The sequence below is a fragment of the Dioscorea cayenensis genome, chromosome 9, assembly GCF_009730915.1.
Source record: "Dioscorea cayenensis subsp. rotundata cultivar TDr96_F1 chromosome 9, TDr96_F1_v2_PseudoChromosome.rev07_lg8_w22 25.fasta, whole genome shotgun sequence".
Classification (NCBI taxonomy): Eukaryota; Viridiplantae; Streptophyta; class Magnoliopsida; order Dioscoreales; family Dioscoreaceae; genus Dioscorea; species Dioscorea cayenensis.
The window spans coordinates 915,036-940,569 of record NC_052479.1 but is presented as its reverse complement, the minus strand read 5'-3'; the positions used below and the strand labels follow the sequence as shown (position 1 = coordinate 940,569).

General features: G+C 35.7%; 6 protein-coding genes across 8 annotated transcripts; 2 read left to right on the top strand and 4 right to left on the bottom strand.

Moving 5' to 3' along the window:
• Nucleotides 1–210: 210 nt before the first annotated feature.
• On the bottom strand, nucleotides 211–4,275 carry LOC120269128 (UDP-glucuronic acid decarboxylase 6). 3 transcript variants are annotated; one of them, XM_039276414.1, is made up of 13 exons: nucleotides 4,173–4,275; nucleotides 3,528–3,633; nucleotides 3,283–3,369; nucleotides 2,720–2,807; nucleotides 2,466–2,557; nucleotides 1,814–1,878; nucleotides 1,637–1,725; nucleotides 1,324–1,401; nucleotides 1,137–1,230; nucleotides 962–1,028; nucleotides 785–848; nucleotides 668–708; nucleotides 211–566 (listed from the first exon to the last, which is right to left on the bottom strand). In XM_039276414.1, the coding sequence occupies exons 2-13, from the start codon at nucleotides 3,615–3,617 to the stop codon at nucleotides 381–383; spliced, it is 1,041 nt and encodes a 346-aa protein (XP_039132348.1). In that variant the 5' UTR covers nucleotides 3,618–3,633; nucleotides 4,173–4,275; the 3' UTR covers nucleotides 211–380. The 3 variants fall into 3 exon arrangements, with proteins under 3 accessions (XP_039132348.1, XP_039132349.1, XP_039132347.1); XM_039276415.1 differs by having other exon boundaries at nucleotides 4,112–4,230; XM_039276413.1 differs by lacking the exon at nucleotides 4,173–4,275 and adding an exon at nucleotides 3,874–3,971.
• Nucleotides 4,276–5,270: 995 nt separating this feature from the next.
• Nucleotides 5,271–10,323, bottom strand: LOC120268821 (5-oxoprolinase). The gene is given in 4 exon segments (XM_039276084.1): nucleotides 5,271–8,851; nucleotides 8,853–9,038; nucleotides 9,040–9,367; nucleotides 10,239–10,323. Coding segments are annotated over 3 exon segments (3,777 nt in total). The 5' UTR covers nucleotides 9,349–9,367; nucleotides 10,239–10,323; the 3' UTR covers nucleotides 5,271–5,569.
• A 1,056-nt stretch (nucleotides 10,324–11,379) lies between these two features.
• Nucleotides 11,380–15,834, bottom strand: LOC120269284. The gene is made up of 7 exons (XM_039276619.1): nucleotides 15,689–15,834; nucleotides 14,395–14,882; nucleotides 13,335–13,477; nucleotides 12,832–12,927; nucleotides 12,402–12,658; nucleotides 12,000–12,220; nucleotides 11,380–11,901 (listed from the first exon to the last, which is right to left on the bottom strand). The coding sequence occupies exons 2-7, from the start codon at nucleotides 14,728–14,730 to the stop codon at nucleotides 11,539–11,541; spliced, it is 1,416 nt and encodes a 471-aa protein (XP_039132553.1). The 5' UTR covers nucleotides 14,731–14,882; nucleotides 15,689–15,834; the 3' UTR covers nucleotides 11,380–11,538.
• A 756-nt stretch (nucleotides 15,835–16,590) lies between these two features.
• Nucleotides 16,591–19,560, top strand: LOC120269250 (heat shock 70 kDa protein 4-like). Its single transcript, XM_039276588.1, has 2 exons — nucleotides 16,591–16,891; nucleotides 17,646–19,560. Exons 1-2 carry the CDS (start codon nucleotides 16,681–16,683, stop codon nucleotides 19,403–19,405), a joined length of 1,971 nt encoding a protein of 656 aa, XP_039132522.1. The 5' UTR covers nucleotides 16,591–16,680; the 3' UTR covers nucleotides 19,406–19,560.
• A 1,296-nt stretch (nucleotides 19,561–20,856) lies between these two features.
• On the top strand, nucleotides 20,857–21,390 carry LOC120269252 (RING-H2 finger protein ATL52-like). Its single transcript, XM_039276591.1, has one exon. It carries the CDS (start codon nucleotides 20,879–20,881, stop codon nucleotides 21,314–21,316), a length of 438 nt encoding a protein of 145 aa, XP_039132525.1. The 5' UTR covers nucleotides 20,857–20,878; the 3' UTR covers nucleotides 21,317–21,390.
• A 931-nt stretch (nucleotides 21,391–22,321) lies between these two features.
• LOC120269251 (vacuolar protein sorting-associated protein 2 homolog 1) lies at nucleotides 22,322–25,107 on the bottom strand. The gene is made up of 5 exons (XM_039276589.1): nucleotides 24,953–25,107; nucleotides 24,097–24,227; nucleotides 23,263–23,367; nucleotides 22,650–22,910; nucleotides 22,322–22,581 (listed from the first exon to the last, which is right to left on the bottom strand). Exons 2-5 carry the CDS (start codon nucleotides 24,202–24,204, stop codon nucleotides 22,444–22,446), a joined length of 612 nt encoding a protein of 203 aa, XP_039132523.1. The 5' UTR covers nucleotides 24,205–24,227; nucleotides 24,953–25,107; the 3' UTR covers nucleotides 22,322–22,443.
• Nucleotides 25,108–25,534: the final 427 nt, after the last annotated feature.

The following is a 25,534-nucleotide window of genomic DNA, read 5'->3' as shown; positions in this document are numbered from 1 at the left end:
TTTGAGGGGTCTTTTTGGTACTTTAAATTAAACAAAGATTTTATGCGTTTTGGACCCTGAAAAATACATTTTTGAGTTGAGAGAAAAGAAAAACAGGATCATGAACCACCTTCCAAAACAACAAACTTGATTAAAACCAACCTGAAAAACAAAACCATTTTTCTCAATGTATTATATCCTTAACACACCACCAACCAAGAAGCCAAAACAAAGAAATAAATCTCTTCTTCATAATTTTGGATAGGATGATAAATTCAATCAGAAAATTTGAAGGGGAAAAAAAAAACAAAAAAGAAATGAGGGATGATATCCAAGCATTTATTCTAAAGATGATCAAATGATGACATTTATAGAACTGGAAGGAACTTGGATGATTGGATTCAAGCATTCTTCGGCACGCCGAGCCTGTGACGGAAATCCTCTTCCATGAGAGGCAGGCCGTCTCTCAGTTTAACCTTCGGCTCCCATCCGAGCAACTCCTTCGCTTTTGTGATATCCGGCTTCCTTTGCCTCGGATCGTCTGGTGTGTTCTCGACTATTGTCACACTCACGGACGGATTAATCAGCTGCATTTCAAACCTCATGTTACTGATCTCTTTTAAGAACACAAAAAATTCAATGGCAATCACAGGTAAAAGTGATTTTTAGAAGATGATTAAAGACCCACCTCCTTCACAGTCTCGGCAAGCTCCATCATTGTGAATTCACCTGCACCCGACAAAGAGTATCATTCAGCTAATGCACATTTAAATTCAATCAGGGAGAAAGATCGATGAAAATTTACCTGGATTTCCTATGTTAATGGGACCTGTGCTTTCTCCTTCCATCAGCCGGATTAGGCCATTCACCTGAGATAGTTGAGAATGTAAATCATACATTCAGTTTTCCGATCAAATTGCACTCATATAATGGATCTTTTAAATTATGTAACAAAGGGAATGAGTTAAATGACTATCGATACCATGTCAGAAACATAACAGAAACTACGAGTTTGTGTTCCCGGAGCTTGAACGGTTAGTGTTTCACCCCTATATCAACCAAAATTTAAATAAAGAATTATTAGATGATATGAGAAAGTAGAACTTGTAAGAACAAACACATAATTAAATTTTGGAAGATTGAACAGTAGAATTAACCTGATTGCTTGAGCAATAAAGTTGCTGACAACACGGCCATCGTCAATGTTCATTCTTGGTCCATAAGTATTGAAAATTCTAGCAATTCGGATTTCTTCAACCAGAAATATAAAATCCACAACAAAGAACAATTTTTTAGCATATAATATAGAGCAACTTTTGTGCTAAGAGCAGGATGAGTTTTAACCTATGCCATGTTGCCTGTGGTAATCAAACATCAAAGTTTCTGCCACACGTTTTCCCTCATCATAGCAGCTCCTGACTCCTGTAGGAAAAAAAATCCTGGTGTTAAACATCTTAAAATTTGAAACTGGCACACTTGTATCCTCAGACATCAAGGGGAGGACTTGCATTTCCATTAAAGAGCTACTACTATATATTCTCACACTCAAGGAATGATTAGTGAAGCAGAAAACTAAAGTGGAGTATCACAAGGCAGAGATTGGGATGATAATCAAATCAAGTAGCGGAAATAATTTGAATGAGTGATGAAAACATACCAATTGGGTTAACATTTCCCCAGTACTCCTCCTTTTGGGGATGCTCAAGAGGATCACCATAAACCTCAGAAGTTGACGTCAACAAGATCCTATGAGCAAATTATGCAGGAGAATCAGCAGCTATTTTGTTTCATAAATGAACAAGTATCAAACAACACAATATGCATCTAATTTTACCTAGCTCCAACACGCTTTGCAAGACCCAGCATGTTCAAGGTGCCGATGACATTTGTCTTTATTGTCTGTCATGCATCAATTTAAAGCCAGTCATTCCTTTTGAAGTTTAATAAATTTATATTGGCCCAAAAAACATGCATGCAAAAAACTAAGATTGAGAACAACTATGCTCATAACACAAAACACCAACTATAAAGAACCACAACAAACGGTAAAAAAGACACCAGATGCAACAGGTGATAAAAGAGTTTCCTCAGAAATCTCAAGGCTGATAGAACTCCATGTTGTTCACCCTCCTCGATGTGGAAAGTTAAGCATGAGAGTAAAGTTTCAAATTTAAAACAGTGGGGCTCCAAATTAAAGGGTTAAGCATGAAAGTAGAGTCCATGGCAGCAATCAAGATTATTATAACAACAGTTAGGCAACAGAAAGACCATATGAAGATACTATTTGCTTGGTACACTGCCAGAGTGCCTTGAATTGAGTATATTACTTTCATTTGTCCCTGTTCCCTGTTCTAAAAATATGCTTCTGATGGTAGAATTGTAGAGAATTTGTCACAAAAAAATGCTTCATGAACTCAGTAATATTCCTATTGTTCCAAAAATGTAACTTTGCTCCTCATTTGATGCAGTCATGCAAATAGGCATACCTTCACAGGATTGTATTTGTAAAAAATTGGAGATGCAGGGCAAGCAAGATGATAGATCTGATCAACCTCAACTAGCAAGGGTTCAGTGACATCTACAAGGGCACATAGATTGACATTGAGAATTAAACACATTAAACAGTAAGGAAAAAATACCAGAAAAAGTGCTTCAATCTTGTAATTTTATCCATATTCATATTCTGATGGAAGTTTTAAAAATGGGAGGTATTAAGCTTGAAATGGTAACATAACAGTACCATGTCGGATGAGCTCAAATCTTGGATGGCCAATCCATTTCCTAAGGTTGTCCTTTGACCCAGTGAAAAAGTTATCAGCAACAATAACCTGTGTAGAAGAAATAACAACGACCATTAGTGTGATCACTAAATAAAGTAGGAACATTCTATGATAAGTGTTCACATCAGAAAAAATAATTCTTATTTCCAATAAGTGTAATAAAACCAAAGTTAAGCCAGTGATAACAGTCAGCAGTTTGTGATATAAACCACATGATCAATTGAAAATCACAAGAGGAATGGCAGACGTTTTGCATACACAATGGAGGATTAAATGTTATTTGTGCATGATTAAATTTTATGACAGCATTTCTTTTGATAGAGCAAAATGGAAAAAAAGAAAAAGAAAAAGAAAAAAAGCTCAAGACTTTTCCGAATGGACCATATGCATGTGGGGTCAGACCTCAAAAGACTATGAAATCTAAATCTCTGAGATTATAGCATAAAGTGCATCTCTAGAAGTTAGTAAATTAAATAATTCTAAAATTATAAGAAAACTCAAAGAAACCATCAGAGAAGAGTACCTCATTCTTCTCATTCTCCATCAATTTGTCAACCAGATGAGATCCAATGAAGCCAGCACCCCCAGTCACCAAGATTCGCATATTTGACTGCCATTCAGTGAAATTAAAATGAAAAATTCTCATAAAAAAAATGATGCCTTTTCTAATGAATCAGATGAGAGATCTAATCTTTTAACTTCTAAATCAGTGGATTCAAAGATACCAAAGGGCAATGGTGATCTGATTCCCAGTAACTCGAAGTATACCTGAAAAAACTTGGAAAATCGTAGAGGGGAAGGAGTTGGAGGAGGCTTAGTCACAGAGTGATTGTCCCCATTGGTAGATTCCTTCGCCATTGCTCTTGATCTCAAACTAGTAACAAAAATCACACAGATCTCAACAAAAACATACAGAAAATTTAAAAGAAAAAAATCGAAAACCAGAAAACTAAATTAACAAAAAAAAACAATTTCCTAACACTTAAAATCAACCGAAATAACCCAAAACTACAAACTGAAAAAACAATTTCCTAACACTTAAATCAACAAAAACAGCATTTTCACAACCAAAAACAAAAATCTAGAAAAAAAAAGAAAGAAAAAAATTAAAAACCTTATTTCCACAGCTCAAATCAATCAAACAACAACCTCAAAAGCTCACAAAAACACTATAGATCCATTCAACCTTATATAGACCTCGCACCAACCGATCAAACCAAACGACATATAATAAATCCCAAATCAAATGAAAAGAAAAAGCGAATTGAAAAAGAAAGGGACTAATGCTTAGAAAACACGAAAACAACCGGATGGTGGATCGAATAATGAAAACGCCAGGCTAACGACAGTACCAAATCGAGATCTCGAATTCCCAATTCACCGATGTGGATGAAAAATCCGAAGAATTCTTACCTTTATTGAGAGAAAAAAATCTCAAATTTGTGAGAAATTTTGGGAAATTCCAGGGTTTTTAGGGTTTTATTTATACATGAGAAATGCAATTAGAGTGGAACGATAAGAATTGAGAGAGTTTTGTGTTGACTCATTGAGGAAATCGTGACCGTCCGTGACGTGGTTCATGGACGGACGTGATAATCTTATGAGGTCATTTAATTATAAAATTAATTAGAGAAGTTTTAATAAATGTGACTATTCTGATTTTTCAAATAAAATACTTTTATTATGTTAGTGGTGCTTTATAAAAGTTATTTGCCAAAATATCACCTAATTTTAATTTTTTTTTGAAAAAGACGATAAGCACCCTAACCCCAGGGGAGACCGTTGGTTAAAACTTATATATATATCCATCATTTATGAATGTCCGTAAATTTAAAATTTATGGTGTGCAAGATACAATAAATGGCATCATTTATATTTATAAATAGTAGCATAGTAAAGAGTGGGATATTATCGTTCAATCACTCAACAAATCTCAATCGTTCAACTTTATTTTCTATTAGACATGCATCAATTATAAAAAAACCAAAAATCTAAAAACTAATCAACTCAATCAAATCTTTATTAGCACTTCAGCAGTTCACGTGTCATATATATATATATATATATATATATGACTCTACTAGTAAATAATTGTATATATGATTCCACCAAAAACTTAATTTTTTTTTTTAAGAATATCATTTTCATGTGTTATAAAAAAAATAATAATAGTTGAATGATATATTGAATCAATGTCAATTATATGAGGGTATGTATATATTTGATAAAATGGGTCAAATTACTATTCACATTATTTACCAGCTATACTTAATATATATATACCATCATCTCCATTTCTATTTTTTTTTTATTGTCATTGCTAAAATAAGTGTATAAAAATAAATCTTATTTTAATGCGATGTAATAATTATCCATGTTTCCAAGGATATATATGCTAAAATCCCAAACAATCATTTAATGGCAATAATGACAAATGGTGTTTATTCATATGGATTAATAAGAAAACTGAAGTCCAAATCACTCGTTAAAGACGAGTTCATTATAATCATATAATAATAACAACATGTCCACCACGCAGCATTTTCATAAAGTGACAAAATTCATACAATTGCTTCCAATTCTCTTTGAAACTGAAAGCAAATTACAATAATTTTCTCAGAAAAAGATAATGTAAATTTCATTGGAACAAATGTTCAAGATTACCCAAACTGAGGTCTATAAATCATATCAACAATGAAAAACATGGGCATCACACTTATTTTCATCATCACTGTTTATCTGTTGTAACAAGCATGAACTGGTACAAAATGATGGAATTATTACTGATTGAGAAATGGCAATCTTGGTGTTTAACAAGCAGAGCCATAGCCACCACCACCTGGAGTCAGTATCTGAAGAATTTCACCGGCATTCACAAGAATGGTATTCTTTCCGCCGAGATAAACTTGTCGTTTGTCTTTCCTAATCAGGTAATTAGCCCCACGGGCGCCATTGTTTCCGCCGTTCAATCCTCTTGGAGCATGAACTCGCCTTTCTGAAAGAATGCTGACCACAACAGGACGCCGGAACTCAATCTCTCTGACAAGGCCATCACCTCCTCTGTGGAGGCCAACACCTCCGCTGTTTTCACGTAAACCAAACCTGTGCAGAATAACTGGATAACGCTGCTCAAAGATTTCAGGATCGGTCATTCTTGTATTTGTCATATGACACTGGACTCCGCTTGTGCCATCCCAGCACGGACCAGCTCCACTGCCACCTCCAATGGTTTCATAGTAACCAAAGGTGTCATCTCCGAATGTCAGATTGTTCATGCAGCCCTGCGAGCAAGCGCACGCCTGAAATGCAGTGAGAACAACATCGGTGACTCGCTGAGATGTAAGCACATTACCACCGACTACAGCAGCCTTGTCGCTTGGCGAAAGGAAAGAACCTTCAGGAATATGAATTTGTACGGGAGCTAAACAACCTTGATTTAGCGGGATGTCGACATTCACTAAGCAACGGAGGCAGTAGATCACTGCAGCAGCAGTCACTGCTTTCGGTGCATTCCAGTTCCCGTAGACTTCAGAACTAGTCCCTTCAAAATCAAAATTCGCTTCACCTTTTTCACCGTCAATGGTTAGTTTTAGATGGATCCGAGATCCATCATCCATGTAATCTTCCTCCTCAATGACTGTAGAATTCTTCTCTTTCACCAAATTAGATGACACTGCTTTGAGCATTTCCCTAACAGCTTCTTCTGCATTTGTTTGCACGTAGGTCATGTAGGACTGGACAGTTTCTAGGCCGTATTGTTCGATGAGTTCTTTGATGAGAATTATTCCCCTCTGGTTTGCAGCCACTTGTGCATGGAGATCTGATAAATTGTCTTGAAGCCTACGGGTTCCTGGAATCTTTGGACATGAATAATCATCAGAACGAGGTGACAGAAGCAGATTGATAATTCCTTCTTCTTGGAAGACACCTTTCTCTACAAGTTTGAATGCTTTAATTGCAGCACCTTCTTCCCATATAGACTTTGAAAAGGGCGGCATGCTTCCTGGAGTTATCCCACCGATCTCCGCATGATGTCCTCGGCTAGCAACAAAGAACACCACCTGCCCGTTGTCGAAAACTGGTGTGATGACAGTTATATCAGGAAGATGGCTACCTCCTGAACACGGATGATTAGTAACTAGAACATCTCCTTCACTAAGATTATCACCCCAGTAGTTCAACTGCCAACAGACAGTACTAGACATCGCACCCAGATGAACTGGAACATGAGGTGCATTAGCAACAAGTCCTCCATCTGGACCAAAAAGAGCACAAGAAAAATCGAGGCGCTCCTTTATATTTGTTGAGATGGAGGTTCTCTGAAGTGTACGACCCATCTGTTCAGCAATGCCCATAAATCTATGGTTAAAGATTGATAACTGGACCACATCTGCAACCCTCTCTGCGATTTTAACAGTGCTTTGGGCTGCACCGATCTCAATTCTTATATTGCCATATTTTGTGATTGATGATTTACTGTCTGGTTCTATGATTACAGTACTGTTGCCATTCATGATGATCGCTGGGCCCTGTAGTGTGTGCCCGTAACCTAAATTCTCCAGCTTGAATAAAGCTGTTTCTTGCCATCCATTTTGAAAGTAAATCTTGTACAAGCCTTCAGGTGTAGGATTTCCTGAAGCTGGTTGTAGTTCCTTAGGCTTCAAGATGTTGGTAACCCCTATACCTCGAACTCTTACATCACAGATGAGGATCTTTCTGTTCTGTAGTTTGAAGCCATACTCTTGCTGGAAAAGTTTCAAGAACTCGGCAGCATAGTCATTCTCCGGCCCTTCTTTCTGTCGCTTCACCATGATGGCGGTGTCAGTACCCTCGTATCTCAAGTTAAGATATGACTCTGTCAAAATGCTTTCGTCTCTAAAACCCTGCTCTCTCAGTTTTTCTTTTACTTGCAATGACAGAGCAGTCTCCCTGCGAGACGCCTCAAGCACAGAATCTAAATCATAAACAGAATAATACGGCTCTTGTGCCTCTTCAACAACATCAGCCAAGCCCATGCCATATGCACTTAGTATCCCACAATATCGATGGATTAAGACTTCGGACATGCCCAAAGATCTAGCAATGGAGCATGCATGCTGGGGGCCAGCTCCTCCAAAGCACGCAAGTGCATGGTTTCTTGTTTCATGACCTTTCATTTCTGTCAACTGTCGGATAGGACGGCACATGGTTTCATTGGCAACATTTACAAATCCAAGAGCGATCTCCTCCACCGACATGTCCTTTACTGATGGATCCTGATTCTTTCTATAAGAATTAATCTCACCCGACAGTTTTTCAAATGCTTTCCTTGTAGCTTCAAGGTCTAATGGCTGATCTTCATGTGGGCCAAAGATGGATGGGAAGTAGTCTGGTATGACAGTTCCAAGTATCAAATTAGCATCTGTCACAGCTAATTCACCTCCTTTTCTGTAACAAACAGGACCGGGATGTGCCCCAACAGATTCTGGGCCTACACGGAAAGAGCCAAACTGGAACTTTAGCCTTGACCCTCCTCCAGCAGCAACAGTATTGATGTCAAGCTGAGGTGCTTGAATTATCGCACCGGCAATTTGAGTCTCAAGAACTTGCTCATAGCTCCCATCATATCGACTGACATCCGTGGAAGTGCCACCCATGTCAAAACCAATCAGTGGTTTCGTTGTTTCAAGCCCAAAAAGTGTTTGCGAGTAACCAACAACTCCTCCAGCAGGACCTGACAAGACTGCCTTATGCCCGGAAAATCTCTGTTCAGGTGCAAGGCCTCCATCGGATTGCATAAACAATACATTCACCTTTCCCGACCCACCCTCAAATTTGGACATAAACCCTGATAAATATTCCTTAATGACTGGTGTCAGGTATGCATCTACACTAGCTGTTAGACCACGAGGCACAGCACGAACCATTGGAGTCAAAGCTGATGATAGAGACACATGCCTAAAGCCCATACCCAAAGCAAGCTCCTCAACCAAGATCTCATGGTGAGGGTAAGTGTAAGAATGCATCAGAACAACGGCCAAACAACTTATCCCTTTATCAAGCAAACCTTTGAGTAAAGGCTTTAATGCTTCTTTGTCGAGTGGCCTTGCCATCCCTGATAAACTCCCCAGATATCCCTTCCACCAAAGAAGATGACTCAGTTTCCTTATCAAGAACAAGCTCAATCCTCTCATCAACCTCTATAACCTCCTCATATAGATTTGAAGGTTTTGCAACAGTAAGATCAAAGATATTCGGGCGAGCTTGGTTTCCGATTAGAAGCAAATCTCTGAAGCCCCTGAGTCACACAAAGAGCAATTCTCTCACCTTTCCTCTCAAGGAGAGCATTGGTGGCAACTGTGGTACCCATGCGAATCCATTCAATCTTGTCCGTGGGGATCTTAGAAGATCGAGGGATCTTCTGACCACTGCATTCTTCTAGAATTCTTCGAATCCCTTCCACCGGAGCATCTTCATAATTCGCTGGATCCACTGACAAGAGTTTCATCACACGGCAATCTGACTGACCAGGGACTTCAGCATAAATATCTGTGAAAGTTCCTCCTCTATCGATACAAAACCTAAACTTTTCCTCCTTGATACTCCCCATTCCAATGCCCTTTCTTTTCCTGAAATCAATCTTAATTAGAACTCTGCTAGCCAAAAAAAAAAAAGGCTCATCTTTAGAGCTTTGCCATGAAATAAACAAATGTGGACAAGCCATATTAGAGACAGAGTGTTTTACCATATTATCATTGTAGAAGTGGTTGAAAGAAAAAAATTATAACCAATTGAATCTATAAGAACCCTAAATTTTTTTATGTTGACTTGAACATCAACACACACACACACACAAAAACAAAAGCTAGAACAGCCACTATGCTTATCAACATGGCTTAGTCTAGCAAAGTAAAAATGCATAAGGATTGAACATAGGAAGAACAGAAGGGGCTAAATCTCTTCCTCTTCTGCTAATAAAGATGAAATTTTTACTTTCTTCACCCAAAGAAAAGGATGCTATAAAGATGAAATATTTACTCTTTTCACATAAAAAGGATGCACTATAAAGAAGAAACTTCATTTTATTCACATAAAACATGATGCCATAAAGATGAAATTTTTTTACTTTCTTTCACTTAACAATTGATATTTACATATATATGTATCAAAAGAACTCGTTGAAAACTACGGAAAGAAAACACATGGAATCACTTCAACTATTCATCTCCTGAATATTCTCCAAAAAAGAAAAAAAAGAAAAATCATTCATCATAAAGCAGTAAAACGTAATTGGAAAAACACATCCTAGAATCATTCCAATACTACTTCAACTCCGAAAATCAAGGAATTTCACAATAAAAGTTCCAAAAACACTTATCTATCGACTCCTAAACTCTCATCTAAATCAAACAACAAAAGCACAGTGCATGAGATCAATGAAAACAATCGAAATAGAAGAATCATTAGAAGAAAACAATGAGTAATGATCGAACTGGTTACCTTCAAGAGAGATGGAGATCGCTGATGGTGGTCAAGCAAGAGAGATAAGCATGAGTCAAGCTCGAAGCGAAGCGGCTGCGATGGAAAAAGATGGAAGAAATGAACAAATGGGGCCAGTGCTGGTGGCGGGTCCCATATGTGGCCATGGGCTCAAATGGGCTCAAGTTAAATGGGCCTGCAAATTTTCATTTATGTCCCTGTAAAAAGAAATATTTTGGGATAATTACTTGTACAGCATTATCACATCACAAAGTCAGTAATACTGTACATAAACCTCACATGTGGAGCACAGAACATTCATTTTTACTTATATATTTTTATCTCAAAGTTAATAACACCATAATGTGTACGACATATTAGTTTTTATTTATATATTAGTTCGAGCCCAAGTCTTTCGAAGACATCTATAGATTCAAAATATACCAATATCCATGAGTCTATTGGATGTTGTTGCTTCCCTAGATTTGTCCCCATACCATTCTCTCTATAAAGTTTATAAACCCCTAACTTTACCTATAGTCTTTTTTTATTTGTTTAGTTTTGTCTTTATGGACATTGATTGGGAGGGCATTGAATGCCCCATGAACGTTTGCAGATTTAAAATGTCTGTAGTTTCCAGAAGATTGTAGGTTCATTGTATACTATTTATATTAAATATTAATTTAAATTTTTTAATATAATATGTTTATCTCTCAATCAAGATGGATAGCAGAGAAAAAAAAAAATAGTTGGTTCACATATATATAATTTTTTGGTCAGTTATATATAAAGAAATAACAATGATTTATAAAGTGCATATAAATACATATAAACTTTATCAAGTTATATAAATAATGATTTTTATTATTTGTGAAAATTTATACATGAACAATGGGTTATTGGGTCACTTGTCTAAAATTTTAACATTTTAGTTGTATTTTTTATTTTCTTACCATTAAATTCCAAGTGAGATTTATGGTATTGGCTTGGGTGTCTTTACCAAGAAATATATTTAACCCTTGTAGTTAAAATTATTTTTTATCTTTTAATTATTTACTAATTAGAGATCTGTCAAAATGCACTTATTTACTGATAGTTGCTGACCCAATTTATAGCTGCAAAAAACATCAATAGAATCTCCTATTGAGGAATCCGCCCAAAATTAACAAGAAAGCAAATATTGCAAGCAATACTTATTCTGATGACTAAGAATTAATACTAGTATACAGATTTGCATTCATCACAACATTGCAAAAGCCATGAAAATGCCAGAAGCATCAGTAGAAGAATTTTTCGACATTTCAAGGCTGTTGTTGGTTCATTAAGGAAGATATGAGAGGGAGTCAGGATCATTCATCCCTGCAAGAAAAGCTATGAAGATCCAAACTATAAGGAATGCGACTATTCCCACCCGGAGGATATGCTCGAAGTTGCCGTTCGATCGAAGCTCTGGAATGGGATGCGAAAGAAGCCCTACTTCACCGTCAGGGGTGTCCCGGAGGAGATCAGCTCTTCTGCTTTCTCTTCTTTCCTGTTTAATTTCACCAAGAAGGATTCGGCAATGTGGACACATGCAGCTTCCACCAAGAAATGCCGGAACTGCTTGTTGAAGGTACTCGGAAAGAGCTTTCAGGTAGCCTTCTCCCTCGATGCGTAGTTTCTGTCGAGTTGGTGGTTTTAAAACCTGGAAAAGTAAAGAACAGCAAGCTCATCATTTGTTCTGTTCTAGACTTGCATTTCTGAGGAACTATGGTAGAGAATGAGATAAAAGTGATAATTTACTTGAATAAAAGTTTGTGCTACAACTCGGACAACAGGAGGAAGTCGTAGAAGAAATAAAGTCGCGAGGCGATTTGGAAAATGATCTTGTACTAGAGTTGAACAGGATCTCATCATATTCATAGGAAATCTAAGCGGTGATAGTCCTTCGCAATCCATCAAGACAGTGATTCGTGGATCTTCTATATTGACCAGATCAAGAATCCCATGGTCAAGTTGAGACACTGCAGGAAAAATAGAAGTATGAAGTTAACAAAGCAAATTGTGGTCACTAATATACTAATGTCAAGACCGACAAAGATGTGTGATAGATAATGAAACAATTAAGCGTTTATTGGTTGGTGGCACATGATATGTTGAAATGACCAAGAAAAAAGAAGGCAGATAAGATGAAGGAAACCATACCAACAGCTTGAGCAAACCGTGGTCTATCCTGAGGCAATAAACTAGAGCATGCAAGTCCAAGGCGAATGACAAGGCATGGTCGATGCATCATATCAAAACCATGCCAAAAGACCAAATGTGACCATGGTTCCAATTCTTTCGTTGAAAGCAAACTGTATGTTTCCCTCCACCTAATGGTCTTCTTGATTGATGCAAGTAAACATGGAAAATACCCATTTGCTGCAGTATAGAACCTTTGAAGCTCATCCTGATTAATCCTGGATAAAATTATCATCTAGCTCATGTATTCCAGAAAAGGTTATTATAATTCAAAATAAACACCAAATGGCATAAATAAAGAAGAATGATATCCATATGATAAAATTAAATTTACCACTCAAGTATAAACATAATAAGGTGAGTCATAGATAACAAATGAAAAGAAATTCACCTTTCAGGCAAAGTGATTCCATCCTTTGCCAACTCTACTCGAAGTTGAATTGACCAATTTTCAGAAGTCATGTCCTCAAGGGGTTCATCAGAGTTCCTGGAATCCACAATTTCAAAAGATATATTAAAAAAAATGATTCTGTATGGAATTTACTTGGAAAAACATAAAAATAGTTATGATGGATAACAGATTCAACCTGTGAAGATAAGAATTTCCAGAAGTAAAAAAGTTGATAGGACACTGACCAAAGAATATCCATATATTTTTCACTTGCAGAATATTTGAGGTCAAACATAGTAAATGAGGTTTTTGTAATCTTTAAGGGTATATATATACTCCACCATTATCTAATATTGTGAAATTTTTTTTTATACAATGTCTCACATGCAAGAATATGTCAATTTTTGAAACAGTTACGGCTATAACATACACAACATCCTCAGCAGTAATTAAAGCCTAAGAACAACTCATGGGATGATTTTCAAATATCATACTTTACCTACCCAATATCAATAGTTGATGGTTCCTCAGTAGATTCAGATTCTGTTGGCGAGTCATCCACTGCATTGTTTGTTCTATAATCACTCTCAGAAAGCTCTGACAAGGCCGATGTAACAGAAAGAAACAATAATGGCCGGCAAAGTTTCTGCCAAAATTGAATATCACCAAGCACCAAATAAGGAAAAATTGAAAAGAAATAGAACCAAGTATAAAAGTAAATGGAAAAACAGATTGTTGCAACTCCAACCATCATAATAAGTATATTATGGTTACTGAACAAATTTTTTCCATTAACAGATAGTGGATGTAAAGGCATAATTATGGACAACAATCAAATTAGAATTGCCAAATAAAATAATTTCATAAGTTGATAATGTAAAGATCATAAGGGGTAATAAGTTCCTGAACATATGACTTCATATGACTACAAGATGTGCTCCTAACATGACATCTCGAATATCAATAGTTAAAATCTATTGGCAAGCCAACAAAGCACTCTAAAAAAATACCATACAACATCCATTAAAAAGGAAATGAAATCCCCCGGCACATGATGGAATCAATGCTATTACAAACATGTAACCACTTTCACCAACATGTGAATACACCTTCTGATGTGAATAAAAAATCTAGGATGGTGAAATTTGTCGTAAAGTATTAGCTCTTTGATACATTTGATGAGAGTCATTAGACAACTGTTGCTCCACTCTGAACCAATTGAAGTCAAATGTGCTTAGGGTTATATTAAGGCTCATGTATCCATATCAGTAAAGAACTCAATCTTACACAAATTCAAATCGGTATGTTGTACACAAATATAGAGGGGAAATATAGTTCTCTAAGGGTAGCATACAAATATAACTCTAAAGACATGACATAGAAACAACACAGTAGATTCATACAGCATTAATAAAAATGAAATAATCTATTTAACCAGACATCAGATTGCTATGAACTTTTTTTATCATTGCCAATTGTTAAGAAGACACATAAAGCATAATAAGATCACCATAAACCCATACGAAGTCCATGCAGAATTGAACTGAAAGAGTTTGGACAAACCTGTGCACCATGTACCAATATCTTAAAAGGTGCCCATCTCTGTATCCACTTGAGTGGTGGATAGCAAAGAAATTGTACTGCCTGAACTGCTCTCCATACAAATGGAAACCTTGGTGTAGAGAGCCTTCGAATGCCTTCCAGAGCTGCAACTTTTATTAAAAACCAGACAACCTCACTACTGGGCCCTTGCCCTAATCTTAATGATTTCAAAGGTGCAATGTGATTAAAGGCCTTGGGCAAAATGGTTCCCCTGCTAGATGCAGTGATTCCTTTTGTAGGCATGCTTTTGTTTGGAGCCATGCTCTGAGTCTGAAATTTATCACTTGATCCAGACATAATTATTGTATGTCTCTTGAATCCAAAGAAAGAAAACCCTCCAATGTCAGATGCACCACCAGCTGAAGATAAGAAGTCTAACACTGGATCATATATAGACTTTCATAATATCAAGTCTCAAACCATTTGATGCTCTCTTGAGTTTAATTAGCCTGAAATAAACATAAACAAAGAATTTATCAGCAATTGCAGATCAAGATATCTCTGTATTTCTTTAAGCAGTACAAGGGATGATTCAAATTAATATAAAAAAAGAATTTATCAGCAATTGTAGATCAAGATATTTTTGTATTTCTTTAAGCAATATAAGGGGCAATTCAAATTAATATAAACAAAGAATTTATCAGTAATTTCAGATCAAGATATCTCTGTATTTCTTTAAGCAATACAAGGGCCAATTCAAATTAATATAAACAAAGAACTTATCAATAATTGTAGATCAAGAGATCTCTGTATTTCTTTAAGCAATACAAGAGGCAATTCATTAATATTTTAAATAGATCATAAACTTTGTACAAAAAACAAAATTCAAGAAGCCATATGCTTGGAGAATATCTTTGTATTGCTTCTATTTTCACAACTCCCATACATGTTTGAATACAGCATCACCTATCTCGCACAACATCAATTTTCACCAATTACTACTAAAACTACAAATATCCATCAAAAGGTATCATCTTTATTCTGATTCAAAGATCACACCCACGCTAGCGAGCATGAGAGAAAATTTCGATATTGTTTCCAGTTTCCCATTCACATCGTCCATTTCCATTTTTCATTCAATTCAACAAGAACATTTCAAAATCCACAAGAACTCAAAAACAAAAAAACGAAAAAGCGTAAAAATCACACAAAAATATAAATATTCTTAACCAAAATCAATAAATAATAAAAAAAAACCCATAATTCAAAGAATTCAAGATCCAGCGGTTCCCGAACTAGGGTTTCGACGGAATACCTTATCAAAGACGATGGATCACAATACCGACATCGTCCACTGACCACGGATCAAGAGAAAAACACGGAATCGGGAAAAAAAATGAATCAGGGTACGAAGAATCTCAGCAGAGCTTCGAAGATTTCGCGTGCGAACGAGAAAGGTCCGCGCTTTCAAAGGAAAAGGATTGAATCGTAGTATTCGCACGTGTCCAAACCCGGGCTGCGCACGTGCGTATTTTGGCTACCTACCCAACTGACCTTCTGTAATGGGCTTATAGTTACTTGTTTCGGGCTTTGGGCCAGTTGGGCTAGGCTTGAAAATCCTGGGCTTGCTAGGGCTCTACCATCAGATATTTTTCTCTAAATTATAATACTTAATTAAATATATTTAATAAATTATCTTTGGAAAAAAATATTATCATAGATAATAACCTGCCATTAAAATTTTAATTTTAAAGTTAAATGATTATTTTTTTTTATTATCACTAATTATAATTAAAAGCTTTCGCACATACATTGATATTAAAAATAATATTCTTCTTTAAAAAAAATGGTAATATCATAATTTTAATTTTTTTATCATCCTCACATAAAAGATCGAGAAATTGAGTTTCTGACAAATAAAAAAATATTTAAAAAAATAATATAGTTTAAAAAAAGGTAAGCCCAAGCCGGCCCACAAAGGCCCAGCCCAAAACTATATTAACCCAAGAGGGCAGCCAATGAGACGATGCCACGTGGAAACCGCAAGCAAAGCAACCGCTTAGCTAGTGCATTCTAGAAAGCACCAGAGAGAGCAGGAACCCTCTGGAGGGAAACGAAGTCACACATCACCGTCCGATCAAATCAATCCAACGGTCCACATTCGCCCATTCGAAGATTCCGGAAAGCCAAAACCTTATATATATGGACTTCATCGTTTTCCAATGATTTCATTGAGACTTCATCGAAAGGTTTGGTTTTTCGTTTGAATTTCTTTTGGTTTCCGATCTATTTGTTTGCTGAATTTCCATGGCGAAAGGCGAAGGTCCGGCGATCGGAATCGATCTCGGGACGACGTACTCGTGCGTCGGCGTATGGCAGCATGATCGGGTGGAGATCATCGCCAATGATCAGGGCAACCGCACTACTCCGTCCTATGTTGCTTTCACCGACACCGAGCGACTCATCGGCGATGCTGCGAAGAATCAGGTCGCGATGAACCCTACTAACACTGTCTTCGGTGAGTCCTCTGCTCTGGAATTGAGTTTTTTTTAATCTCTGATGTGGTGCTCTTGATTGTATCATTGCTTGATCTTATTATTTTTACTATTTGTTATTTTAGATGCTTTTTTTATTAAGTCTTAATTCTTATATTTGATTGTGACTTTTTAGGGTTTATGCTGTTCTATTTTCTTAGTTGTTAGTGTGGTTTTTATTGTTGGTTTGAATGATGTGAAATTGTTGGAATTTAATGATATTCAAATGGATGAGGATTGAATTGGGTCTTTTATTGTGGTAATTTTTTCCCATCGGTGGAAATAGATATTGATTCAGTTCGTAGGTATATATACTCATTGATAAAGGAGGTAAAAAGTTCATTTAATAAAAGATTGGAAATTTTGTAAATCTGGATTCTCATATGAACTATCTCCCAATTTGCGAAAGATGATTTTTTTTTATTTGATGACTGACAATTATGTTATTTACATTTGTTATCCTGATACTAGAAAATTTCAAACATGCTTATCAACTTAAATGTCTTTGAATGTTGTTAATTATGTATATATTATTCCTGGTAATTGTTGTTATTGTTCATCTGCTTCGACATTGGTTATCATTTTTGGTTGTTCATTCAATGGAATGATCTAAATGCATTTGATTTTGTTGCGGCTAATGTTGTACTTTCGGATGTTAATTAGATTTAGCCTTTGTTGAAACATAGGTGAAAGAATTTACTAATGATTTTGTTATGGTTGATGTTTTCTGGTATTCAGATGCAAAGCGATTGATTGGTAGAAGATACACTGATCCCTCTGTTCAGAGTGACATGAAGCTCTGGCCATTCAAGGTGATTCCTGGCCCTGGTGACAAGCCAATGATTGTAGTACTTCACAAGGGTGAAGAAAAGCAATTTGCTGCAGAGGAGATTTCATCAATGGTCCTCATCAAGATGAAGGAGATTGCTGAGGCTTATCTCGGCACCAGCATCAAGAACGCTGTGGTTACAGTCCCTGCCTACTTTAATGACTCACAGCGTCAGGCTACAAAGGATGCTGGTGTCATAGCTGGCCTAAATGTCATGAGAATTATTAATGAGCCTACGGCTGCAGCCATTGCTTATGGTCTTGACAAGAAGGCCACTAGCTCAGGCGAGAAGAATGTCCTTATTTTTGATCTTGGTGGTGGTACATTCGATGTCTCTTTGCTCACCATTGAAGAAGGTATCTTTGAGGTGAAGGCAACGGCTGGTGACACTCACCTTGGCGGAGAAGATTTTGACAACAGAATGGTGAATCATTTTGTGCAAGAGTTTAAGAGAAAGAACAAGAAGGACATCAGTGGCAACCCAAGGGCTCTCAGGAGACTTAGAACAGCATGCGAAAGAGCGAAGAGAACCCTCTCTTCCACAGCACAAACCACCATAGAAATTGATTCTCTCTATGAAGGGATTGATTTTTACACAACAATTACCCGAGCCCGGTTTGAAGAACTCAACATGGATTTATTCAGGAAGTGCATGGAACCAGTGGAGAAGTGTTTAAGAGACGCAAAGATGGACAAGAGCTCAGTCCATGATGTTGTGTTAGTCGGTGGCTCAACTAGAATTCCCAAAGTTCAGCAACTATTGCAAGATTTCTTCAATGGAAAAGAACTCTGCAAAAGCATCAACCCTGATGAAGCTGTTGCTTATGGTGCTGCAGTTCAAGCTGCAATCTTAAGTGGTGAAGGCAATGAGAAAGTTCAGGACTTGTTACTGTTGGATGTCACACCTCTTTCTCTTGGTCTTGAAACTGCTGGTGGTGTGATGACTGTTTTGATTCCAAGGAACACAACCATCCCCACAAAGAAAGAACAGGTATTCTCCACCTACTCAGATAACCAGCCTGGTGTTTTGATCCAGGTCTATGAAGGAGAAAGAACCAGGACCAGAGACAACAATCTTCTCGGCAAATTCGAGCTTTCCGGCATCCCTCCAGCTCCCAGAGGAGTTCCTCAGATCACCGTCTGCTTTGACATCGATGCCAACGGCATCCTCAACGTCTCTGCAGAAGACAAAACCACTGGACAGAAGAACAAGATCACCATCACCAATGACAAGGGAAGACTAAGCAAAGAGGAAATCGAAAAGATGGTGCAAGAGGCAGAGAAGTACAAGTCTGAGGATGAAGAACACAAAAAGAAAGTTGAAGCAAAGAACTCATTAGAGAACTATGCTTACAACATGAGGAACACAATTAAGGATGAGAAGATTGCATCAAAGCTTGCCCCTGCAGACAAGAAGAAGATTGAGGATGCCATTGATGAAGCAATTCAATGGTTGGATGGCAACCAGCTGGGAGAGGCAGAGGAGTTTGAGGACAAAATGAAGGAGTTGGAGAACATTTGCAATCCAATCATTGCTAAGATGTATCAGGGTGAAGGTGCTGGAATGGGTGGTGCCGGAGGCGTGGATGAAGACATGCCTTCTGCTGCTGCTGCTGCTGGTTCTGGTTCTGGTTCTGGTGCTGGGCCAAAGATTGAGGAAGTTGATTAAGTTGGCAAAGATGTGAAGGTTTATTTTGGTTGGTTTTTGTTCATGTTTTTAGTCTTTCTGGCATATAACTATTTTAGTAGACTTTTTTTTTTATTTTCTATGTGGTTGGGTTTTTTTAGTAAATTGTGACTCTTTTTACAGTGGTCTATTTTATATTTGGGAGTCTATAATAACTTCATTTTCTTTTCTTTTTTGTGTTTTTTGTTTTTCACCGTGTGCTTTTTTAAGTGATGTTTAAGGTAGGATAAAAATTGTTTTAAATAAAAAATTAATTAATTAATAAACAAAGGAAATGAAGCGAAAATTGCCTCCAAGAAGCTGTAAAACAAGAAAATAATATCATATATTCCTTGGCCAGCATTAATTTGACTAGAAAAAAAAATTGAAACAAGATGTATATCCCAACAATTTTTTTTTAAATATATATATATATATAAAGCTTTAGTTAGGTAAATTTAAATTTAAATGGATCAAACTATTAAATATATTTTTTAATAAAATATCTTTAAATAAGGTCCATGTTGGTCAATGCCAAGGTGCTGCAAGCTGGAGAAAAGCTTTTAAACAGCAAATTATTTATCTTAAAAGGAAATAAAGGAAATTAGATAAGTGATTATTTAAAATAAAGCTTGCAAGCTGCAACGCAGAGACAAAAAGATTAATTTTTTTTTAAAGAAAAGAACATTATATTCATTAACGAAAGACAATTACAAGAACACAAACATTAAAATAAAAATATTTATATATGAAAAAAAAAGATAATAACAGCCGGCCGGATAAAACCAAATCCCTCATAGATACCAACTAAGACATAAACCCAAAGCCAGACCTTTTTTTCACATACCCCCCTAAAATTCACTCAACTAAAATACATATATTCCCTCCATTTCATGTTAATTGTTACATCTGAGCTTTGTATAGTAAATATTCAGTCATTAAAAATCTTAAAATTTAATAAAAAATTATGAAAAAAATATTTTTGCACAGCTTTTTTTTTTAAAAAAAGGTAAAATTAGAAATAATATATTTAATACTTATAGAACTTATAAAAATAATAAATAATTTGAAAAAAAAATTTCTAAATATGACTTTTAATATGAAACGGATGAAGTACTTAAAAAAAATCTCAACAAAGAATCACAAGGGTTTTTTTTACATATATATATATATATATATATATATATATAACAACATGGCATCTCAATTTCACATTTCAAAAAATCCCTCTTTCAATATACACATATATATTTAAAAATAAATAAATATTATATATATATATATAATAACATGAACTAAATAGTAAATATATATGTTTGAAATTTTTATTCTTTCAAATATTTATATGAATATATATATATATATATATATATATATATATATATATACCTTGTACGGAATTTCAAATTTTTGAAGGGGTTATTAAGAAAAAAAAGAAATAGAGGAAAAACAGAGAGAGCATGGTTGATCTCTCCAATGGAGATGGGCCACTCCACCGGCTTCCTTTCCCCAATCTTCGTAGCTCTCTTCGGCGTGATGTCGGCCGCCGTCGTCCTCGCCGTCTACCATTGCGTCATTATCACCTTCTGCCGCCCTCGCCACGCCGGTGGCGGCCCTCCTCACCGGCCAAACGATGTTGAAGCGGCCAGCAGCATCGACCTAACATCAGCTCAGCTTACACCTCCAGCTCGAAAGTATGGGAAAGAAGGCGACGGAGATAACAACACTTGCGCTGTTTGCTTGTCTGAGTTCAAGGCCGGTGAGGCAGTGAGATTGTTGCCGGAGTGTAAGCATTGTTTTCATGTTGCTTGTATTGATTTGTGGCTTCAATCTCATTATAGTTGTCCTATGTGCCGGACTGTCACTGCTCCATGGCTGGATAGGAGAGGAGAAGAAGAAGAAGAAGGTTTTTAAGGATAAGATTAATTGTTGTTTTTTGTTATGTTCTTGTTGTTATTGATGAGGATGATGATTCTTGAGTTTATGGAGGAAGGAAAGATTTGATTTTTGGTTTTCAATTGTGGATATCATTTTTATTTTTTTCTTCTTATGTTGTTGTTGTTGATGATGATGATATATGAGTTTATGGAGGCAAGAAAGATTTGATTTTTGTTTTTGGATTGATGATATCATTTTATGTTTTTTTCTTATGTTGTTGTTGTTGATGATGATTCATGAGTTTATGGAGGGGAGAAAGATTTGATTTTTATTTTTTAAGTTGTTGATATAATTTTTCTGTTTCTCTACTTTGATGTTTGATCTTTTGAAACTTATGATCTTTTTCTCTGTTTATGAGTTCATGAAGGAAAGAAAGATTTGATTTTTATTTTTCAATTGTTGATATCATTTTTTTTTTCTTCTTATGTTGATGATGATGATGATGATGCTCCAGAGTTCATGGAGGGAAGAAAGATTTGATTTTTATTTTTCAAATTGTTGATATAATTTTCTGTTTCTCTTCTTTAATGTTTTCTCTGTTGAAACTCATGATTTTTTTTTCTTTGTTTATGAGTTCTTGATGGAATAGAAAGATTTGATTTTTATTTTTGCATTTAATGTTCGAGCGTTGTGACCTTGTTCTTTGTTTATGAGTTCATGGACCTTTTTTCTATGTTTCAGATGCTTAAAGTTTGTGTTGAGAATGAAGATCCTGTTCTTGATTCATGAGTTCATGAAGGAAAGATTGGCACATGTTGACATAATTTTTTTGTCCTCTCTTTTCCTTTGTTCTGTTTTTTAGTTCTTTATTGTTCTATGTTTTGAGGATTGAGATCTTGTTCTTTATCTATGAGCTCATGAATGAATGAAAGAAAACATGCTGTAGTACATGCAAAAACAGGAACAAGATGATATATATATATATAGTCCCTGTCAATTTTGTTCAAATTGAATTTTGAAATTTACAGCTGCTTTGATAGATTATACAAAAACAAGAACAAGCATCATTTTATTCTATCAAACCATAAAGATTAGTTTCAGTACAATGGGAAGTAGTAAAAGAGTTTGAATATGTTTTTTAATCATATGTTCATTGTCAAGTTTTACATTTTTCTCAGATTGTCTAATCTCGCCTGTAAATCATCATCGATTCCACTGTCACTGGTCCCGGTTGCTTCTGCTTGAGGAACCTTGCTAGTAGATTCAGCTGTCGCCACTGCAGTTGAAGGCGCCTTAACGAGCTGCAGAAACAAGAAATCTCAGTTTAGTTTTTTACAGAGTGAGGAACAAGTGGAAAGTCGAGAATTACCTCTGAGTTAATATCGATCCCGATTTCATCAAGGACTTGGTTCACAAGTTCTTCAGTTTCTTCTTCTTCTTCATCTCCTTCCAATGCGTCATCTATGGCATCTCCCATCACTTCACTGACCATCTCCATCTTTTCGTTTTGCCGCTCAAACTCTTGCATGATCTTCTGCAGTGCAGGGAGGTTCATCTGCCTGTTCATTTGTCCCATTGCCTTGGTGACACCTTTCATGGCCTCGCCCATTGCTTGAGTTGATTTCAGTGTCTGCAAGTAGAAAAGATAAGACAGAAAACAAGTTAAGATCGATGCAGCAAAAACCTATGATTTTCACATATTTCATCAGTATGATTCGTTTGGTGCTCAACAAGCATCACGGTAACATTGTTGAAGTAACCGAAAACAATATGTTTATGGACTCTTTGTTTCTCCATATCATTTAATAAGCACATATGAAGATCTTATGTATTTGCCAGTAAAAGATATCATCTGAATTCAAACTTCATTCACATCCGCGGTTAAATTTGCTCGAGTTTAATTATGAAAAATTTTGACTATTAGTCTATTAACCAAAACCTTTTACATTAAAGAACATGATGAAGGGAAAAAAAAGGGTTACCTGAATTCGGAGAGATACACCTTGCAGTTGTGATTTGAGAGCATAAAACTTGGTGATCTGATGCCTCGTACGAATCAAGTCTTTGGCCATAACTTTTACAGCTCCCTGTCATGATAAAAGTGTAAGTTTCTCAACTGATATAAACAAGCACATAAAAAGATTAAACTTTTCCCTGTTTGCAGATAAAATTTTTCCAGAGATAAAACATAATGGTGTTCGTAAAAAGTTAAATGGATGAAGCTTTTTGACTACACCTCTCATAAGGATACTAACAGAGTGTCATCAATGTTGATACAGCATCTAAAAATCAAGGGAGTACATGTAATTTTCTCTCTGTTAACATTACATTAATTTGTAGAGTTAACATTTCTGATCACTAAGTAGCACAAATAAACTAATTTTCCATTGTGGAGTTCTTTTCATTTAAAGCAAAAGCTTTATATTCTATCAGAGAAATAAGGAAACAACTAATTATCTAAAGCATTCTATTAATGCACAAATGGAAAAATATGAGATTCATCACTGGACCAAAATTAGAGAAAGCATGATATACCTTTTAAGTTAACAAAGTAAATCACATATACCAATTCCTACACTACAAAGAACCATAAATTCTGTTCCACCATTCACTGGATTTAAATCACTGTCTTTTGCAGTCTTAAAACTTTTCTCAAACATTTAAATTTAAATTATGATCTAAACTTGCACAACCTTGAATCAAAAAAGGAGAAGAGCATGGCTCAAAACAAGCAACTTTCAATAAAAAATCAAGCAAAAGTCAAGATAACAATATTCCTCAAAACAACACAACAAGAGTACGGTAAAAGGGCATACCATTTGGCCTTGCTTGGCTGTTTTCTTAATCTCCGCAATGAGCTTCTTCTCCTGTGTTTGAAGACCCTGCCTCTCCCTCTCTATATCCCTTATTGATCGATCCAACATTCGCTTATTCTCCCGCAATAGCTCTACAATCCATAATCCAATTAATTCTCACACCCACAGCTATACCAGAAAAAAAAAGTAAACACGCGGTAAAGTTGATAATGAAACACTGAGAAGTGAGAACTGAAGATCAATAGAAGAAAAATCTGTGTCCTGTCAGGAGCTTATGGTCTGGAAGTAGCTTTGCTATTCATCAGCCAATCAATCCTCAAACCAAAATCCTTCTTTTTAATCAGGTACACAAGACTCGAACCTCTAAAACATACACAAAATCAGCTAATCCTAAGAATTGAATTTCCTTATTAATCTGCAATGATGAATCAATGAATTCTTTCAAGAAAAATCAAAATTTTCACCTAAACTTAAACATTCAAAGAAACAAAGAAAAAAAAAAGAGCATGAAACCATAGACAATGGACCTCTGTAATTCATCAACCAATGAATTCTCACCAAAATCCGATCTTTTCTAATAAAATACACAGGAATCAAACCTCTACAGCATCCAATAAACCACAAATTAAGAAACCCTAATCATTGGAAAAATCAATAGCAAGACCAGTAGCTATCCAACTCATGAACCAATGAATTCTCAGTCCAAAATCAAAATATTTATCAAGTAAGCAATAGAATAATCACTAAAACCATTCAAAAAAACCAAAATCATGAATCCATAAACAACAAAACTCAATTCCGGACCAAAAAAAATAGCGAAAAAGACATCAAAATTCCAACAAAACTGAATAGAAACCTGCGGGGGATTTCCGCTTGCCAAAAAGGAAAGCTCATTTCCACCAAATTTGGATCGGAGAAGTCCAAAGATTTCGCCTTTTGGGGTTTAGAACTTCAGATCAACAAATCGAAGCGATCTGGTGGAATACTTGGGAAAGCTTCGGCGAATCGCATTCCGCGAAACTATTTCTTTCAAAATTACGATTATACCCTTTCTTTTTTATTTCTTTTTTTAAAAATATTTTTAGAGTTTAATTAATTATTCTTTTCCATTTAATATTAAAAAAATACTATATATTTACTTTTGACATGATTTTCTAAAATAGTTTTACGTTATAATAATTTGTAATATAAAAACATATTTAAAAATTATATTACTTTCATAATTACTGAACTATACATCCCACATAGTAAAGATTATAGAGATAATAAAAATTTCAAAATAATTAAATAAAGAGAAAAGATTCTTTGATAAAATAATTCAATAATTAAATGCAATAAACCATGATTAATCTTAAAACTATTTTAAGCACGTATGGGATAATTTCAATTTTTTCAACTTTTTATATATAAAGATATATTGATATTAATCTTATAAAAA

Bases quoted from the DNA above. Each gene is read 5' to 3' on its own strand.
- LOC120269250 (XM_039276588.1), top strand. From the start codon at position 16,681: ATGGCGAAAGGCGAAGGTCCGGCGATCGGAATCGATCTCGGGACGACG. The intron at 16,892-17,645 runs GTGAGTCCTCTG...TCTGGTATTCAG, and splicing joins CCCTACTAACACTGTCTTCG to ATGCAAAGCGATTGATTGGT.
- LOC120269284 (XM_039276619.1), bottom strand. From the start codon at position 14,730: ATGTCTGGATCAAGTGATAAATTTCAGACTCAGAGCATGGCTCCAAAC. The intron at 13,478-14,394 runs GTTTGTCCAAAC...CAATTTTGGCAG, and splicing joins TATTGGTACATGGTGCACAG to AAACTTTGCCGGCCATTATT. The intron at 12,928-13,334 runs GTAGGTAAAGTA...TGTGGATTCCAG, and splicing joins CCATCAACTATTGATATTGG to GAACTCTGATGAACCCCTTG.
- LOC120269252 (XM_039276591.1), top strand. From the start codon at position 20,879: ATGGAGATGGGCCACTCCACCGGCTTCCTTTCCCCAATCTTCGTAGCT.
- LOC120269128 (XM_039276414.1), bottom strand. From the start codon at position 3,617: ATGGCGAAGGAATCTACCAATGGGGACAATCACTCTGTGACTAAGCCT. The intron at 2,558-2,719 runs GTACTGTTATGT...GTGCCCTTGTAG, and splicing joins ATTTGAGCTCATCCGACATG to ATGTCACTGAACCCTTGCTA. The intron at 709-784 runs GTAAATTTTCAT...TGTCGGGTGCAG, and splicing joins CATTAACATAGGAAATCCAG to GTGAATTCACAATGATGGAG.
- LOC120269251 (XM_039276589.1), bottom strand. From the start codon at position 24,204: ATGTTGGATCGATCAATAAGGGATATAGAGAGGGAGAGGCAGGGTCTT. The intron at 22,911-23,262 runs GTAACCCTTTTT...TTCTACTTGCAG, and splicing joins GTGTATCTCTCCGAATTCAG to ACACTGAAATCAACTCAAGC. The intron at 22,582-22,649 runs GTAATTCTCGAC...TTGTTTCTGCAG, and splicing joins GGATCGATATTAACTCAGAG to CTCGTTAAGGCGCCTTCAAC.